Source organism: Aedes albopictus, chromosome 1 (assembly GCF_035046485.1).
Source record: "Aedes albopictus strain Foshan chromosome 1, AalbF5, whole genome shotgun sequence".
Lineage (NCBI taxonomy): Eukaryota > Metazoa > Arthropoda > Insecta > Diptera > Culicidae > Aedes > Aedes albopictus.
The window spans coordinates 240,221,615-240,241,627 of record NC_085136.1 but is presented as its reverse complement, the minus strand read 5'-3'; the positions used below and the strand labels follow the sequence as shown (position 1 = coordinate 240,241,627).

Below are 20,013 nucleotides of genomic sequence, written 5' to 3'. Positions count from 1 at the left end.
GGGCAAACCAATTACTGGCAAGGAGGAAGAACGCATCCGGCTGGATAACGAAGACTACAAGACTAACTTGATTATTAGAAACTTGAAACGTTCCGATTCAGGCATTTATAAAGTTACTGCTAAGAACAAAAATGGTACGGACACCGTCGAGATGGAGTTGGTGGTGCTGGCGAAGCCTTCGAAGTGTATGGGACCACTGAAGGTATCGGATGTAACGGCAGAGGGCTGCAAACTGGCCTGGTTGCCACCAGAAGATGACGGTGGTGAGCCAGTTCAAGCATACGTTGTCGAACGTATGGATGTTGACAGCGGCCGGTGGATTCAAGTCTGTGAGTCTCGATTCCCAGAGGCTGATGTAAGCGGACTTCAGGAAGGCAAGGACTACATGTTCCGCGTGAAGGCCGTCAACAGCGAGGGCGAATCTGAACCCCTGGAAACCGATACCAGTACCCGGGCCAAGAATCCCTACGATGCTCCCAGCGCACCCGGAAAACCAAAGGCTACCGATTGGTCCAGAAAGCATGTCATGCTGGAATGGGCTGAGCCGGAAAGCGATGGAGGAGCACCAATCACCAAATACATTATCGAAAAGAAGGATGTTAACAGCACCAAGTGGATGAAGGCTATGGAAACCGATGGACCAGTCAACAAAGCCAAGGTCCAGGATCTTTTCGAAGGTACAACTTATCAGTTCCGTGTGAAGGCTGTGAACAAGGGTGGACACAGCCCGTACTCGCCTTTGTCTGACCCAGTCTTGGTTAAGGACCGTTTCGCTCCACCAAGAATTGATCGGTCGACGCTCAAGAACACGACGCTGAAGGGTGGTCAATCGCTACGTCTGGATTGCAAGATCAGCGGTGAACCTGCTCCAACTAAGTACTGGTTGATTAATAAGGCTCGTATTGAGAAGGACAATCCAGAAATCCGTGTAGAATTCGAAGACTACCGAGCCAAGTTGACGATCGGAGGTGTAACACGTGCACACAACGGCACTTATGAGATCAAGGCCGAAAATTCGTCTGGTTATGATGAACACCAGTTCACCATCACAGTTCTGGACAAACCAACAGCTCCTGAAGGTCCGCTTAAGGTATCGAACGTCCACAAGGAAGGTTGCTCGCTCAAATGGAACCCACCACTAGACGACGGTGGTGTACCAATTGATCACTATAACGTTGAGAAATTCGATAAAGAAACTGGACGATGGGTTCCTGTCGGACGTACTCCCGATACGCACATGGACGTCACCAACCTGGAACCAGGACAAGAATACTTGTTCCGTGTTTCTGCGGTCAACGATGAAGGTGTTTCGGAGCCGTTGTCTACCGAACAGTTCATCATGGCCAAGAATCCATTCGACGAACCTGGAAAACCTGGTACTCCGGAGGCCTACGATTGGGATCGCAACTTCATCGAACTGCGGTGGACTCCTCCAGTGTGTGATGGTGGCTCTCCGATCACCAAGTACATTGTGGAGAAGCGCGAGCATGGAACCATCAAGTGGATCAGGGCCGCCGAAGTTATCGGAAACAAGTGCGAGGCTAAGGTCACGGAGTTGAACGAGGGCGAGGTGTACGAATTCAAGGTTCGTGCCGTCAACGAAGCTGGCCCCGGTATCTGGAGTGACCACAGCAAACCGATCACTGCCAAACCTAGGAAGCGTAAGTATTTCAGAAGTTGGTTCTTGAAACACATTTTAATCTTCACATTCTCTTTCTCCAGTTCCACCAAAGATTGACCGTCGCAACCTGAAGAATCTGAGTGTCGCCATCGGTGAGCCGTTTGGATTCGATGTCAAGATCTCCGGTGAACCAGCTCCAGATGTGGACTGGACGATCAACGATCGTATGGTTACGACAACGACCACGCGCACCATTGACAACGTTCCGTACAACAGCAAGTTTGCCAACACCAACCCGGATCGTCGCGATTCGGGCAAGTACATAATCAAGGCAACCAACAAGTTCGGAACCGATCAGGTGGAGATCACTGTCACTGTAAGATGTAAGTATTTAGGTTAGATTTCGTTGAGTTTGCAAATTCTCATGCTCACGTTGTTTGATTTTCAGCTAAACCAAGCGCACCGGAAGGCCCACTGGAAGTCAAGGACATGACCAAGGATAGCTGCAGACTGGAATGGCAGAAGCCCAAGGACGATGGAGGCGTTCCGATCGATCACTACGTTGTCGAGAAGTTCGATCCGGACAATGGCATTTGGATGACGGCTGGAAAGGTCGAGTGGCCGTTCACGGAGTTCCCGGTTGAGGGTCTCATCCCAGGCCATCGATACAAGTTCCGTGTCAAGGCCGTCAACGCTGAGGGTGAATCCGACCCGTTGGAGTCCGCTGGTACCTATTTGGCGAAGGATAGCTTCTGTGAGTACACTTCCCTTAAATTCATCAAACGCTCAATAATATCCCTACTTCTCTTTATTGTAGCCGTTCCCGACACGCCCAGCGCCCCCACGGTTGTTGATTGGTCTGAGAACCACGCTGTGCTCAAGTGGCCAGAACCCGACGATGGTGGCAGCCCGATTACAGGTTACATCATTGAAAAGAAGGACAAATACAGTCCAATCTGGGAGAAGGCCTGCGAAACCACTTCGCCAAGCCCGACAGCTACCGTTGGTGGTCTGGTTGAAGGTAACGAGTATCAATTCCGTGTTATTGCAGTTAACAAAGCCGGACAGTCTGACCCATCGGATGCCAGTCGTACGTTTACTGCCAAGCCACGCTTCGCTCCACCGAAGATCGATCGTAGAACCATTCGGGATATTTCTATCTCCGCTGGATCGATGCTCAAGTTCGACGTCAATGTGTCTGGTGAACCGGCGCCCAAATGTGAATGGCGCGTCAACAAAGCCACGGTTTCAGGTGATAGACGCCTGGAGATTCTCAATACGGATTACAACTCCAAGTTCATTCTTCGCCCGGCTAACCGCAATGATTCTGGAGATTATGAAATCACGGCTACCAATTCGTCAGGACGTGATTACGTATGTGTCCAGGTTACGGTTACTGACAAACCCGGAGCTCCAGAAGGACCACTACAGGTATCGGATATCACCAAGGAGACTTGCAAGCTGAAGTGGAAGCGTCCACGCGACGATGGTGGTTGCGATATTGAATACTACCAGATTGAGCGCTTCGACGAAGATGCTAATGCATGGGTCCCACATGCCCGTAGCGTAGAAACCAATGCCGACATTAGTGGTCTACAAAACGGCAAGAAGTACAAGTTCCGCGTCAGTGCTGTCAATGCTGAAGGTGAATCCAAACCATTGGAACAGGTTGGAGACTTCATTGCGAAGAATCCGTTCGACGAACCATCTGCGCCTCAGAACTGCAAGGCTACCGACTGGGGTCCAGACTTTGTCAAACTGGCCTGGATACCTCCGCTCAGCGATGGAGGATCTCCTCTCACTGGATATGTCGTTGAAGTCAAGGACAAATACGGCGAATGGGAAAAGAAGATGCAAGTGCCTGCCGATGCTACCACGGCTGAAGTACCTGATCTCATGGAAGGCCAGAAATACGAATTCCGAGTTCGGGCTGTTAATGATGCTGGCCCAGGTGCTCCAAGCAACGCAACTCCACCAATCATATGTAAGCCGAAGAACCAACCACCGAAGATCGATCGCACGAACTTGATCGATGTGCGTATCAAGGCCGGAAACAATGTTGTGTTCGACGTTAAGGTTACCGGAGAGCCAATTCCTAAGACCAGATGGTCGTTGAACAAGCGCGAGTTGAAACAGAATGAGCGCTTCAAGATTCAGGATTACGATTACAACACCAAGATCACCATTCGATCGGCTACACGTGGTGAATCAGGAACCTACACGATCGAAGCCGAAAACGAAAACGGCAAAGATACGGCCAATGTGTTCGTTACTGTTTTGGATGTTCCTAGCCCACCTGGAGGACCGCTAAAGGTTGCGGAGATCACTGCCAATGGAGCCATTCTGGAATGGCGTGCTCCAGAAGATGACGGTGGATTGCCCATTGACAACTATATCATTGAAAAGTTGGACGAAGCTAAGGGCACATGGGTGTATGCTGGAGACTCGGGAAGCAGCAAGTGCAAAGCGGAGATCGATGGTCTCATCGAAGGACACTCGTATAAGTTCCGCGTTCGCGCTCAGAACAAAATGGGCAAATCCGAGCCTCTGTCGATGGCGAACTCCGTGGTTGCGAAGAATCCGTTCCGTACACCACAACGACCAGAGAACCTTACCATCACGGACTACGATAAGGATTACGTCGAGCTGGAATGGAAGGCCCCGGAGAATGACGGAGGTGCTCCAATTACCGGTTATGTTGTCGAAAAGCTCAGCAAGTACTCTGGAGATTGGGAGAAGTGCGCTGAAGTTGACGGTGATGCATGCACTGCCAAGGTTCCAGATCTGATTGAAGGCACTGCCTACCAGTTCCGTGTCAAGGCAATCAACCGCGCAGGAGAAGGTGAAGCTAGTAAACCAACCGACTCGCATATTGCTCGTAGCAAGAATCAACCACCAAAGATCGATCGTTACTCGTTGAACAACGTCAAGATCCGCGCTGGACTGACATTTGAATTCGACGTTCCGGTACAAGGTGAGCCGGTTCCAGCTAAGGAATGGACTCATAAGGACAATATGGTTATCAATACGGATCGTGTCAAGGTTGTATACGAAAACTACAGGACCAAGCTGCGTGTTATGGATGTCAAGCGTTCCGATAGTGGAGTCTACACGCTCACGGCCAAGAACAAGAATGGTATCGACATCGCTGATGTAAATGTGGTAGTCCTGGACGTTCCTGCTCCACCAGAGGGACCTATTCGTCACGAGAATCTGTCCAAGACTGGAGTCACGCTTATGTGGCGTCCTCCGAAGGACGATGGTGGTTCGGAAATCCTGCATTACGTCGTTGAAAAACTGGACACCGATCAACTGCGTTGGATCCCGGTTGGCGAAACCATTTCGACCAAGATTCGTCCGGATAACTTGATCGAGGGACATTCGTACCAATTCCGCGTACGTGCGGTCAATAAACAGGGTGAATCTATTCCGTTGTCTACTTCTCAACCAATCACTGCCAAGGATCCGTACACTAAGCCGGACAAACCTGGCAAACCCGTGGCTGTTGATTGGAGCGATAACTACGTTACCCTGGAATGGGCCATCCCGAAGAAGGATGGAGGATCGCCGATCACGAGCTACGTCGTTGAGAAGAAGCCTCGCTACGGAGATTGGAAATTTGCTGGAGAGTTCACTGAACTGTACAAACCAGCTGCCAAGATCACCGATTTGGTCAAGGACGAAGAGTATGAGTTCCGTATCTGCGCTGTCAATAAGGCTGGCGTAAGTGACCCAAGCGAATCTTCTGATCCAATTGTGTGCAAGTCTCGTTTCGTGCCACCTCACTTCGACAAGAACGCTCTGAAGGATCTGATCGTTCCGGTTGGCAAGAAGATCGCTTACAATGTGACTGTTGAAGCGTCGCCAAACGTGACTGCCGTCTGGAAACGCGACGGAGTCGTCATCCCAGAATCCCAAAGAGTCATCCGTGAAGCCTACAACAACGAGGTTTCGTTGGAGATTCCTTTCTCGATCCGTGAAGACTGTGGTATGTACACGCTGATCGTGAAGAACAGTTGCGGCGAGTATTCGGCGTCTGGACACGTTACCGTTCTGGATAAACCATCGCCACCGGAAGGACCACTCAGAATCACGAACATCACTACCGAAGGATGCCATCTGGAATGGAAATTGCCCAAGGACGATGGAGGCAGTCCAATAACTCACTATGTAATTGAAAAGATGGACATGTCCCGTGGCACGTGGTCTGCTGCCGGAATGAGCACTTCACTGGTTAACGAGATTTCGCGTCTGATTCACAACAAACGTTACTCGTTCAGAGTCAAGGCCGTCAACGAAATTGGTGAATCCGAACCACTGGAATCTTCGCATCCAATTGTCGCCAAGAACGATTTCGAAGAGCCCTCACAGCCACCGAAGCCCCAGGTTACCGATTGGGATGCCAACTCGGTCAGCTTGGAATGGAATGCACCCAAGTCCGACGGAGGAGCTCCAATCACCGAATACATTGTACAGAAGAAGGAGAAGGACAGTCCTTACTGGAGCACTGCTGGACGAGTGCCTGGAATTCAACGCAATCTCAAGGTACCAGATCTGGCCACCGAAACCGAATGGGAGTTCCGTGTCATTGCTGTTAATGCCGCTGGAGAGTCTGAGCCTTCAGATGCCTCGGATGCCGTGCTCACTCGTTCACGCTTCATTGCTCCCAAGATCGTTACCCCACTGCGAGATATGGTTGTCAAGGCTGGACTTATCTTCCATTTGGATGTGAACTTCACCGGAGAACCGGCACCGGAAGTTGTTTGGACTTTGAATGGTAAGCCAGTGGAGAGCGACAAGCGTACGACAATGACCGCTGTTGGACATCACACCATTGTGCACACCGTTAACTGCAACCGTGGTGACTCCGGTGACTACAAGCTTAAGATCAGCAACTCGAGCGGTACCGACGAAGGCAGTTTGCATTTGACAGTGCTGGATCGCCCAGATCCACCAGAAGGCCCAATGAACTACGAAGAAATCACGGAAAAGAGCGTAACAATCTCGTGGAAACCTCCAAAGGACAACGGTGGATCCGAGATCACCGGATACGTTGTAGAGAAGAAGGATCTTACCCACGGAGGAGGTTGGGTACCGGCTGTGGCCTATGTTAGTCCGAAGTATACTCACACTGTGGTGCCTCGTCTGAACAAGGGCAACAAATACGAGTTCCGTGTCATGGCTGAAAACCTTCAAGGACGCTCGGATGGTTTGATGAGCAAGCACCCAGTCGTGGCCAAGGATCAGTTCGTCGTTCCTGGCCCGCCAACCAAACCAGACATTACGGATAGTAACTACGACTTTATCACTCTGAGCTGGAAGCCTCCAATTAGTGACGGTGGCTCTAGAATCAGTGGTTACAACATCGAACGAAGGGATACTGCTACTGGACGCTGGATTCAAGCCAACAAATATCCAGTCGCGAACATCGAATTTACTGACACTGGAGTCATGCGTGGTCACCAGTACGACTACCGTGTATCGGCCGTCAATGCTGCTGGACAGGGTCAACCTAGCGATCCATCAAGCAAATGCTGGGCTAAACCAATGCAACAGGCTCCTAAACTCAACCTTGACAGTTTCGGCAAGCGTACCATCAAGGTCCGTGCTGGAGAACCAATCATCATTACAATTCCACTGGTTGGTGCTCCAATTCCAACCGTCGAATGGTTCCGCAATGGAGTCAAGATCCCGGAAACTTCTCGCACTACCATCGATACCAACAGCGAACATACTGTCTTCCGTGTCGAGCGTAGTGAACGCAAGGACTCAGATACCTACAAAATCAAGGCATCCAACCAGTACGGCGAGGATACCAGAGAGTTCGAAGTCATCGTCGTCGATCGTCCACAACCACCACGAAATGTGTTCGCCTTGGAAACTACCCAAGACACCGTTACCCTCAACTGGGATCCACCAAAGGACGACGGTGGCTCAGACATCACCGGATACAGTATCGAGTACAAAGAATTCCCATCCGACAACTGGAAGATGGTTTACGGTACTGTTCCTCGCTGTTCGCATACTATCAAGCATCTGACCGAGAATCACGAATACATCTTCCGAGTTCGTGCCGAGAACATCTACGGAGCTTCGGATCCAACTGAAAGCAAGACCATCTCGCCAAAGAGCCCCGATCCACCGCAGACAGTCGACAAGCCGGCAGTCGAAGATTATACTCCGAGCTCGTGCACCATCTCGTGGAAACCTCCGCGAGTGCAAACTCGTCCAGTCACCGGCTACATCGTCGAGAAGCGTGAACGTGGTACAGGCGAATGGGTGCAAGTCAACAACTACCCAACTGTCAACACTACTTACACTATTCCTGATCTGATGGAAGGCTTCCGTTACGAATTCCGTGTGAAGTCCGTCAATGACGTCGGTGTCAGCAAGCCAAGTGAGCCAACCGATCCCATCACTGCACAATACCAACGCAAACGTCCGAATCAACCAGATCCACCATCGATCGATAAGATCTCGCGCAACAGCGTAACTCTGTCTTGGCGCACGCTGCGTAGAGATGCCAAAGAGAAGATCAAGGGCTATCTGATTCAGTACCGTGTCAAGGATGAAGAGAAATGGGTGGATTCCAACAGTGCCGCTGACTTGTGCAGCGATCAGTCGTACCGCGTTGAAAACTTAGAAGAGAACAAGGAATACCAATTCCGTTTGATTGCGGTCAACGACATTGGCTCGTCCGATCCATCGCGTCCAAGTATTTCGGTTATCCTACAGGAGCAGCCCAACAAACCAATGATGGATCTGCGCAACGTTCGGGATATTACTGTTCGTGCGGGAGAGGACTTCAATATCCACATCCCGTACACTGCTTTCCCGAAACCGGTCGCCACCTGGTTTGCCAACGATGAGCAGCTTGATGATAAGGATACCCGTGTGCATCAACAGCTCACAGATGAAGCTGCCATCTTCGTCGTTACGAACAGCAAGCGTACTGATTCTAAACAATATCGTCTCATGCTTAAGAATCCATCTGGTTACGACATTGCCACTTGCAACGTTAAGGTCTTGGACAAACCATCGAAACCGGAGAACATTGGCGTCGAATCGTATGGTGGAGAACACCTCACTCTATGCTGGAATGCACCACTTGATGATGGCGGCTCGCAGGTTACCAACTATGTTGTCGAAAGGAAGGAGAAGAACTCATCCAACTGGACCAAGGTCAGCAGCTACTGCACGACTACCTACCTCAAGATTCGCAACCTGCGTATCAACCAACAGTACGAGTTCCGTGTCTATGCTGAAAACAAGTACGGAATGTCTGAACCTGCTCAATCCGACACCATCATTGCCAAGCATCCATTCGATGTCCCAACGCAACCTGGAACTCCGACCCGTGTCGAGACCACCGAAGACTCCGTCACCATCACTTGGATCAAACCGGCAAGCAACGGTGGTTCGCCGATCACGCACTACATTGTCGAGAAGCGACCGGCTGCCGAAGGAACCTGGACCAAGGTTCAACAGGGTACCCTCAAGGATCTCATGTGCAAAGTGTCTGGACTCACTGAAAACCGCGAATACATCTTCCGCGTGGCCGCCGTTAATGCCGCTGGCCAGTCACCATTCAGTGCTCCGTCGGATCCGATCATGGTCACAGCCGCCTTCACCGCTCCGAAGATCACCTCGGATATTGGAATGCGAGACATTCTGGTTATTGCCCGCGATCCATTCAAGATCATTGTTCCATTCGCTGCCTCACCGCGACCAGATGCATTCTGGTTGGTTAACGGAAACGAGGTTTCAAGAAACGAAAGAATCGAACTGCAGGTTACCGATACCGAAGCCGTCTTCAAGAACGACAATGCCAAGCGCTTGGACAGCGGCAGCTACACCATTCACTTGGTCAACTGCGTTGGAAAGGATACTGCTTCTTGCCGTGTGCTGGTGGTTGATAAGCCAACTCCTCCAATTGGACCACTGGAAGTTACGGAAATCACTCCAGACTCGTGTACACTGTCCTGGAAGGTCCCACTGGACGATGGTGGCAGTCCAATCACGAACTACATTGTCGAACGCTACGAACCACTGGGCTACTGGACCAAGGCAAGCAGCTTTGTCCGATCAACTCACTACGACAACATGGGAATGGAAAATAACAAACAGTACAGCTTCCGGGTTCGTGCTGAGAATCAGTACGGCATTAGTGATCCTTTGATTTTGGAAGAACCTATTGTTGCTCGTTATCCATTCACCGTGCCCGATCCACCGAACCCACCACGTGTGTCCGATTGGGATGCCAGCTACGTCACGGTCACCTGGGAACGCCCACTTATGGATGGTGGATCTCGTATCCAGGGCTATCGCTTCGAGTACCGCGATGTTACCGACAGTACTTGGATCGTGTGCAACTTCCTCATCAAGGACAACAGCTACCAGGTGTACAACCTTATACCTGGCAAAGAGTACGAATTCCGCGTCCGTGCACAGAATGCTGCTGGTGTAAGCAAGCCATCGGCTTCGTCGAAGAGATTCAAGATCCATGGCAAGATTACGCCACCATCGGCACCAGGAGCCCCGGCCATCGTTAAGGTTGGCAAGAGCTTCGTCGATCTTAGCTGGACTCCGCCGGCAAGCGATGGTGGTTCTAGAATCACCGGCTACTATGTGGAACGTCGTGACATTGGAGGAGCACGCTGGGTCAAATGCAACGAGTCCAATATTCCTGTTACTGAGCTTACCATTACGAATCTCATTGAAGGCGGAGTTTACGAATTCCGTGTCTACGCTGTTAATAACTATGGAGTGTCACCACCATCGGCTGAAACTCGCTCGGTACGTATTGGTGAACAACTGGACACCGAGAAACCAGAATGGGTCAAGAGGTTGAAGTTCAGCCTGGTGCCACTTGGAAAATCGGTGCAGTTGACTTGCGAAGCCCATGGAAAACCGGAACCGACCTGCAGATGGTTGCGCAATGGAAAGGAGATCACCCACGGAGGTCAGTTTGCTTTGGAAAGCAAGAACGGTGTATTCTCGTTGCACATCTCGAATGTCACGTATCGTGACGAGGGTGACTACACTTGTGAGGCACTTAACTTTGTCGGAGCTATCCATACTACGGCTGCTGTGAAGATTGGAGTACCACCGAAACTGGTCAACATTCCATCGGACGTGTACTTGATCAAGGGAGACAACGCCAAGATCAAGCTTGGATTCAATGGAGACCATCCGATGGAGGTTAACATTTCGAAGGATCGCGAGAAGCTGGTGGAAACCGAGCACATTAAGTACACAGTGTTTGACGATTGCGCAGTTATCTACATCCGCGATGTTGAAGATGCTGATAAGGGAGTGTACCTGGTTAACTTCAAAAACGAAAGTGGCAGTGTGTCGTGTAATGTGAATGTGCATGTAACTGGACTGCCTGGACCACCAACAGGACCACTGCTGATCAGTCACGTTACGAAGAACATGTGTACCGTATCTTGGAAACCACCGAAGTACGATGGAGGTCGCAAGATCACCCATTACGTTGTTGAACGTCGCGACATTAAATCGCAGCACTGGCTAATCGTTTCTAACTACATCAAGGAAACGCAGTTGATCATCAAGGGATTGATTGAGTTCTCGGAATATCTCTTCCGTGTATCGGCTGTGAACGAGAACGGAATGGGTGCCCCATTGGAGGGATCAGATCCGATCAAGGCCCGTGGACCATACGATCTGCCATCACCACCTGGAATTCCAATCATACACGAAGTTGGAGGCGATTTCGTCAACTTGGAATGGGAGAAACCATACTCGGATGGTGGTACCCGTATCTTGGGATACTGGATCGAAAAGCGCGAACAGGGAACAGATACCTGGCAGCGTGTCAATACCGTCTCCTGCTCAATTTGCACGATCAACTGCCCGAATCTGGTCGAGGGTCGCTTCTACGAGTTCCGTGTTGCCGCTCAGAACGAAGTTGGTTGTTCGGAATTCTCCAAGGCTTCGCAGCTGGTGAAGGCCGAAGATCCAGACGTTTGCAAGCCCCCAGAGGTCGTGAAGCCACTGAACACTTTGACCTGTGTCCAGAACAGAAACGTCGAGTTCGTGTGCAAGATCACCGGTGTTCCACGTCCAAAGATCACCTGGCACAAGGGAGCTCGCGAGATCTGCTCTGGATCTCGGTATCACATGTACAGCGACGGAGATATGCATCATCTGGCGATCAACGATGTATTTGGCGAGGATGCTGATGAGTACACTTGCCGTGCCGTCAACAAGGGAGGTATCAAGTCAACCAAGGCCTCACTCATCATCAAATCACCACCGAAACTTAACGTTCCACCACGCTTCCGCGACACGGCCTTCTTCGACAATGGAGAAAATATCGAGATCAAGATTCCGTTCACCGGCTTCCCGAAACCACGTTGCCACTGGACCCTCAAGGGCGAACAGATCGAGTCCGGTAGCCACTATCACATTGAGACTCGTGAGCGCCACACTGTGCTGACGATCCGCGATGGCTCGCAGATGGACTCGGGCACCTACACGATCACGATCGAGAACGAGCTGGGACAGGACACTGCGGATATCAAGATTCAGATCAGCGATTGTCCAGACAAGCCAAGGAACCTCACCGTGGATCAAATTGGATTGGATCATGTCACGCTCAGCTGGTTGCCGCCATCTTGGGACGGAGGCGCCAGCATCACCAACTATATCGTGGAGAAACGCGAAGTGCCACTATCTACGTGGATTCGTGCCGGAACTACTCGCTTCAACCAGCTCATCATTCCACACCTGTCGCCGGGACATCAATACGAGTTCCGTGTGTTTGCTGAGAACGTATATGGTCGATCGGAGCCATCTGATCAGACTGAGTTGGTTAGCCTGAAGGACTTGGGCATCAAGCCAGCCAAGCGTGTCAAGTACGAGCTGGATGAGAATGGCAAACCGAAGCGTCAAGGCAAGCGTGAACCGATCTCCGACTACGATACGTACGTGTTCGACATCTACTCCAAATACCATCCAAAACCAGTGGAGATCTCCAACAAGAGTGTATACGATCTGTATGAAATTCTCGAAGAGATTGGTACGGGAGCATTTGGTGTAGTGCATCGTTGCCGTGAGCGTAAGACCGGAAACGTGTTTGCCGCCAAGTTTATCCCGGTGTCCCAGAACTCTGAACGTACGTTGATTCGCAAGGAAATCGATATCATGAACCAGTTGCACCATCGCAAGCTGATTCATCTACACGATGCATTTGAAGATGACGATGAATTTGTGCTGATTTACGAGTTCTTGTCGGGTGGTGAGCTCTTCGAGAGAATCACTACCGAAGGATACCGCATGTGCGAACAGGAGATCATCGAGTACATGAAGCAGATCTGCGAAGCCGTCAAATACATGCACGAGAAGAACATCATCCATCTGGATATTAAGCCCGAGAATGTGATGTGCCAGACTAGGAATAGCAACCAGGTGAAACTGATCGATTTTGGATTGGCCACGCGATTGAATCCCAATGAAATGGTCAAGATCTCGACGGGAACGGCCGAGTTCGCTGCTCCGGAGATTGTGGAGCGTGAACCAGTTGGTTTCTATACCGATATGTGGGCGGTTGGTGTGTTAGCTTATGTGCTAATCAGTGGATTGTCGCCATTCGCTGGTGAGACTGATATCGACACTCTGAAGAACATTAAGCAAGGAACTTGGGAGTTTGACGAGGTTGCATTCAAGGACGTATCTGAGGAATGCAAGGACTTTATCCGCCGTCTGTTGATCAAGAATACCGAGAAGCGCATGACTGCTCATGAATGCCTGATGCATCCATGGTTGAGCGACAGCTACAACAGTTCGACGTCGTTGATCTCGATCGAGCGATACAAAACGATCCGCGATCATATCCGCAGAAAGTACGACGACTGGGCATCGTTTGTCCTGCCTCTGGGTAGACTGTCCGAGTATTCGGCTCTTCGTAAGCTTTTGGTTACCAAGTACAAGATCCACGAAACTTCGTTCGACCGTCGCCAGGCTGCCCCACGGTTTGTCATTCGACCACAGTCGGCATTCTGTTACGAAGGCCAGAGCTGCAAGTTCTACTGTCGTGTCATTGGTGTGGCTACTCCTGTTGTGACCTGGTACCATAACAACCAGGAACTGAAACAGTCTGTCAAGTTCATGAAGCGTTATGCTGGTGACGACTACTACTTCATCATCAACCGTGTCAAATTGGACGATCGAGGCGAGTACATCATCCGTGCCGAGAATCACTACGGATCTCGCGAGGAAGTCATCTTCCTGAATGTCCATCCGATGTCGAAACAAGTGCCAGTCTACAAACCTGAAACTCATACCGTTCGTAAACGTGAGCCAAGCCCACGTCCAATGTGGCAAGAGGAATCGGATGCTGCTCCAGTGTTCACTTTCGCGCTACGTCCTCGTGTTATGCAGATGAGAGACACTTGCAAGCTGTTGTGTTGTCTCAGCGGAAAGCCAGTGCCCACCGTCAAGTGGTACAAGAACGGACGCGAACTTAGCCGATACGAATACTCGATGACCCATACGGATGGTGTGGTGACCATGGAAATCATTGATACCAAGGTCGGCGACTCGGGCGAATACAAGTGTGTTGCCATCAACCCTCTGGGTAAGGCCGAAACCAGCAGTGTTGTGATCGTTGAGGATCGCCGCCACCAGTCGGAACTGCCTCAGGTGGAAGTCACGAAATCTGCCGGAAAGAAACCGGAACCTAAGCCACTGCCAAGTGCTTCGAAGTCTCTGGGACCGCCAGATGCGCGATCGCGGCAATCTACCCGCGAGCTGATGCGTGAGTATTGATTTGTTGGTAGGGGATTGATCTGGAATAACCAAGACTAATTTACTCTTTTCAGCTCTGCAATCGGACGCGTTGATGCATCCACCAAAGTTCACCAAGGAGCTGAAGGATGTGATCGCTTCGGATGGTGAACCGCTGCAGCTGAACTGTCACGTCAGTGGAGACCCACTGCCGCAGATCGTTTGGACCAAGAACGGCAAGAAGTTGACGTCGTCGGACGTTATCGACATTAAGTACAAATCGGGCATTGCCAGCCTGCGAATCAACGAACTGTTCCCGGAGGACTCCGGTAGCTACGTGTGCACGGCCAAGAACTCCATGGGTGAAACGTCGACGCTGTGTAATCTCGATGTGAAAAGTGAGTTTTTCAGTGATTTTAGGTCGTTTTGGAATGGAACTGATTTGTGTTTTTCCTATTGCAGAGGTCGGCTCGACAGGTCGGTCAGGCGATAAGAAGGGCTCTATGTTGAAGGCCCCGATCATCAACAAGCACACCGATTCCGGCTACTACAAGGACGGATCGGAGGTGGTTATCAAGTGTAACATCTCCTGCCCGGATCCGTTCAACGTGATCTGGCTGCATGATAACCGGGAAATCAAGAACACTCCTGATTTCGAGTATCTGCACGACGGCGATGTGTACTCGCTGCACATCCCAGAAATCTTCCCCGAAGACGCTGGCACTTACACGTGCGAGGCGTTCAACAAGGGTGGCGAAAGCTTCAGTTCCTGTACCATTACGGTGTTGGCCAGTGGCGAGCAGAAGGACACGCCAACCTTCGCCAAGTTCCCGGCTTCGTTGAGTGTGCTGGACGGTGCGAAGGCCGTGTTCAGCTGCGAGACATACGACGCCCCGACCAAACTCGAATGGTATAAGGACGGCGAACCGATCAACGAGTCTTCCAACCGATACCGATTCGTGAAGAAGGACAACAAGTACACCTTCACCATTGCCAAGTGTTCGTTCGAGGACATTGGCCAGTACCAGGTGCGGGCGGTGACACGCCAAGGAGACGCCCTGGCCTCCTTCTCGGTCAATGTTAGTGCGTAGGGAACCTCCCCGAACTCTCAATCTCTATTTTAGCTCATAAGGTTGTTAGGATGTTAGATAGCAGCAATCAAGAAGAATCAATTTTTTGTAACTGGGTTAGGATTTTTGTACTTGATTTTTTTTTTTCGTTAGAGTCTAATGAATTTTTGATAAGCTCAAATCGAATGTCTTTTGCGTCTCCATTTGAAAGTAATATTTTTGTAAAGTATTATTTATTTCTTGACTAAAATCCGTATGAACCGCGTAAGAATCCTTGAGGCATAGCAAGTGAACTTTTTATTGTTGATATAAAAATTACGAAAAATCTAAAAAAAAACGACAAAGTTAATTGTAGTTTCTTCGTGTCGTTTTTATTTGCGACTTATATCACATTCCGTCATGCACAAAAACCTCTTTGTATCCCGTTGTTTTTGTGCAGATTTTTTAGAAAAACTTGAAAATTAGAAGACACAGAATGTTAGACCGCGCTTCAACTAACTAAGCCACAGAACAAAAAAGTTTATAATAAAGTAATAACAATACAAACAACAACTTATTAACGTTCTAAACCATGGGGCGATTCTAAATCGATTCTTTCTGGCAATACATTGACTTCATTACTACTCTAAACATGGCAGCTTGACAGCTGCTAGCTGCTGCATGCCATTTCAGCCCAGTTCAGTCCAGTTTGCGTGGACGACAGATTAAATATGAGTAATAAACCCACCTGAGAGTGATCGCTGCTGGAAGGTTGGAACTTGCAAAGGGCTGCACTATATTGTTGTCAGGTATCATAAACAGCGTTGTCAATGGACATAATTAGCATAACAACAGCCAGGGCGGCAGCCAAGCATCACACAACAACGGTTCCAAACAATTCATGACCTGGTGGTGGTCAACCATCGGTGGCCATACACATTGGGGAATTTGGGGTAAATGCGCTATTTTAGTATACTACCCAAGCTTTTAGAAGAAGTCGTTCTGGAAATTGCTACACGGTAACAGAACTTACTCGTTTTCGAGCTTAACCCATTAACACCCGAGTTATGCCCGGTCAGAAGACCGGGTTTTTATAAAAAAATAACTTTATTCACAAATCCTAACTTAATTACATGCACTCACTACACTGACACTAATTGATTGAAATAAAACTTAACTCGAAGTACTGCAAGCAAAGACTAACTCGTTCGATTGAAGATCGAACCCTATTTAATACCTAAACTTGTCCACTCTGCATTATTCGGCCGGCGTAGTCGGGCTCCTCCGGAAATGCTGACGGTGGCTTGGCGACAACGGTGCACCGCGGTAGCGTGATCGATGACGTTGATGGTGGCGTGGTTGCTGTTCGTACTTTGGACCCTTGTACTCAGCATAAATGTGGCGATCCGTTGCATAACTATATGTCTGATTTTTTCTGGAGTACATATCTCGAAAACACAAAATAGATTTATGGTGCATCACTGAGCTTTCAAACGAATCATTGACTTTTTAATTTTCAATGATTGTTTACCTAGCGTTTTTGAAGTGATAAAAAAAACTGTTAGTTCTGCAGTAACGCAGCTGAAAAAGTATCATCACAATCACTACGAGTGAGCATACAGAATGATACTTTTTCATACAAATATTCGCTTTCTTGGCCGAGAATTATCACTTTGAAATTTCGAGCCACATATCCAACATGGCTGCCTATGCTGATGGTGCCGTAAAAAGCCTTATTTCAGTCATTTAAACGGAAATCTACGGTGAAATTTTTGTTTTCATACACAGTGGGGCATATGCACATTGAACGTTGAAAAAAATATTATTCAACTTTTTATGTAAATCTGTTTTAGAGTACTGATCATGTTCGGCAATGAACACAAGAACAACTTGGTGTAGCACTGGACTGTAGGCGCTGAAGAAGAGAAAACGGGTGATTTCGGACCGCGAGAGAAAATTCACTTTTTTCACCTTAACCCTAAAAGGGATACCTGGGGTCCATTGGACCCCAGGCGCCTTTCAGAGCTCGTCTTTGATGGAACACACTCAGCGAGGTGACGAAACTGAGGTCATGAAGGTATCCCTTTTAGGGTTAATATCATTACTTTATTTTCTCTACTTGCTACTGTTCACTACATTTCATATTAATCATTTTACACTTCGCGTTGTTATAAGCCACGCGAACGCTTATCGATCACTTTCAAAACTCAAACTGATTGGCTGCGCAAAAGGATGCGTACTTATATACTGATGTTCCACTGTTCTGGAAACACATGGAAAGCTCTACGCGCGCGTAGAACCCACGCACCGAGAAAAACTTCTACTCAATGACTGAGTTGGCCTTACTCATAAATCGAAAAAATCCTTTGTTTTCTTACTCAGTTTCGGCTAAAAGTGGGACAACCCATTGGCAATGGGTTGTCCCACTTTTGACGGAAACTGAGTAAGAAAACAAAGGATTTTTCGATTTTCTGAGTAAGACCAACTCAGCCACTGAGTAGAAATTTTTCCCTGTGCGCGACGTGTGTGGAACAAACCCAATGAGAGTCTAATATACTCTCATTGGAACAAACCATCATCACATTATTGGCTGCAGGGCGACAAGCGTCGATGATGATTCGCCTTGACGGAGGCTCTCTGAGAGAATTGCGCTGTGCGTGAAAACAATGTTTTTTAACATGGGAAAGGATAGGAGCTGCATTTTCAAATGCTTCTAATTCTTTATAGAAATTTTTTTAAGCAAAACGTTCTTAATGTTATCGAATGAGATTTTGATACGCTATATTATAGACATAACATTGTGATTTAAAAACATTTTGTCTAAAACCAGTTATAGTGTAGCTAATTGAAAGTATATTGCAAAACATTAACTCTTTTTTCAATCTGAAGTCCCTAAAATATTTTAGAAGCATATGAAAATGCAGCTCCTATCCTTTCCCATGTTAAAAAAAATTGTTTTCACGCACAGCGCAATTCTCTCAAAGAGTTCCGTCAAGGCGAATGATGATGACGGCTACGGCGCTGCAGTTCGCTGCTGCTCTCACGGTTGGCACTCACTCTCTCGCTGCTGTTCGCTGCTGTCCCGTCGGCTCGGGTCGGTCATCGATGATGGTTCCGATGTGATGGTTGGTGTTGGATGCGTAGCTGACCATGCTGCTGCCGTAGTTTGGAGCGTATGTTCGCACGCTTAAAAGTTACTCTATTTATTACAAGCTAGATCAATTCGCCTTGACGGAGGCTCTCTGAGAGAATTGCGCTGTGCGTGAAAACAATTTTTTTTAACATGGGAAAGGATAGGAGCTGCATTTTCAAATGCTTCTAATTCTTTATAGAAATTTTTTTAAGCAAAACGTTCTTAATGTTATCGAATGAGATTTTGATACGCTATATTATAGACATAACATTGTGATTTAAAAACATTTTGTCTAAAACCAGTTATAGTGTAGCTAATTGAAAGTATATTGCAAAACATTAACTCTTTTTTTAATCTGAAGTCCCTAAAATATTTTAGAAGCATTTGAAAATGCAGCTCCTATCCTTTCCCATGTTAAAAAAAATTGTTTTCACGCACAGCGCAATTCTCTCAAAGAGTTCCGTCAAGGCGAATTTCACATGCGAGCCTCTGGTGGCGTCGCTATTTGCGTCGGATTCCACGCGAGAGAGCTAGAACTCAATACCGATTTACAAGCAGTAGCAGTTAGAATGCATTTCACTCTTGAATTCACAGTTGTCTCATTATACCAAGCAGCAGATTAGTTAGTGATGTTAGATGGGCGAACGGTTCCAAAGAACTAGTTCTAAGGAGAGAATGACTGAACAGTCGTTCGTTTGAAAAGAACGGTAGTTCTCCATTCTCTAAAAAACCAAAAAAACTGGCTGTCTCGCACGCAGAACGGTTCATTCAGATTTTGCAATGAACGAATACTACGTTCTGAAAAAATCGAATGTTGTAAATGATCTAGGTACCCAATCATCTCGCAAAATAGTACTCCGATAACATATGCAGCTGGTCCAAAAACTGCAGTTAATAAATAATGAGTGATAATGAGAATCACTAAGGCTCGACGCATTATTCGTCGAAGTCACAGAGAATCTTTTCAGAACTACGTTTCATCTATAGACAATTTAACACCTTTGAAAGATGTTTGGTCTAAAGTTCAAAAAATATCTGGAAAAACAACTTTTCTAGTAATAACTTGCATAAAAAGCATGTTTGGACTTTTATATTCACCGAGCGATATAGCTGAGGAATTGGGGAAACAATTTTCTTTTACAACAAGTGTTGCTGCTTATCCACCTGAATTTCAGCAACAAATGGTAGAATTTCAGAATAACGAGACTATTTCGTATGACGAAACGGAGACTATTTCGTATGACGAAACGGAAATTTCACAATGCAGGAGCTGTAAGGGATCTTCCACAGGCCCTGATAACATTCATTACGACATGTTAAAAAACCTTCCAATGGATGCCTACTATTACCTACTTCAAACTTTTAACAAGATCTGGAATCAAAGAGTGTTTCCTATTCAATGGAGGGAAGCCATTGTAATTGCCATAAAAAAACCGATCAAAAGTCCATTAAATCCGACA

The 20,013-nt window shown here is 48.1% G+C and overlaps 1 protein-coding gene across 1 annotated transcript in view; it reads left to right on the top strand.

Annotated features, from left to right (window-relative positions):
* The window catches only part of LOC109425333 (twitchin), a 115,752-nt gene extending 100,146 nt beyond the window's left edge, over positions 1-15,606 (top strand). Inside the window, exons 22-27 of the mRNA XM_029860217.2 lie at positions 1-1,661; positions 1,723-2,004; positions 2,070-2,375; positions 2,439-14,402; positions 14,467-14,769; positions 14,834-15,606. Of these exons, the coding sequence (XP_029716077.2) occupies positions 1-1,661; positions 1,723-2,004; positions 2,070-2,375; positions 2,439-14,402; positions 14,467-14,769; positions 14,834-15,462 (15,145 nt within the window). The 3' untranslated portion in view covers positions 15,463-15,606. The remainder of the gene's footprint in view (positions 1,662-1,722; positions 2,005-2,069; positions 2,376-2,438; positions 14,403-14,466; positions 14,770-14,833) is intronic.
* The last annotated feature ends 4,407 nt before the right edge of the window (positions 15,607-20,013 follow it).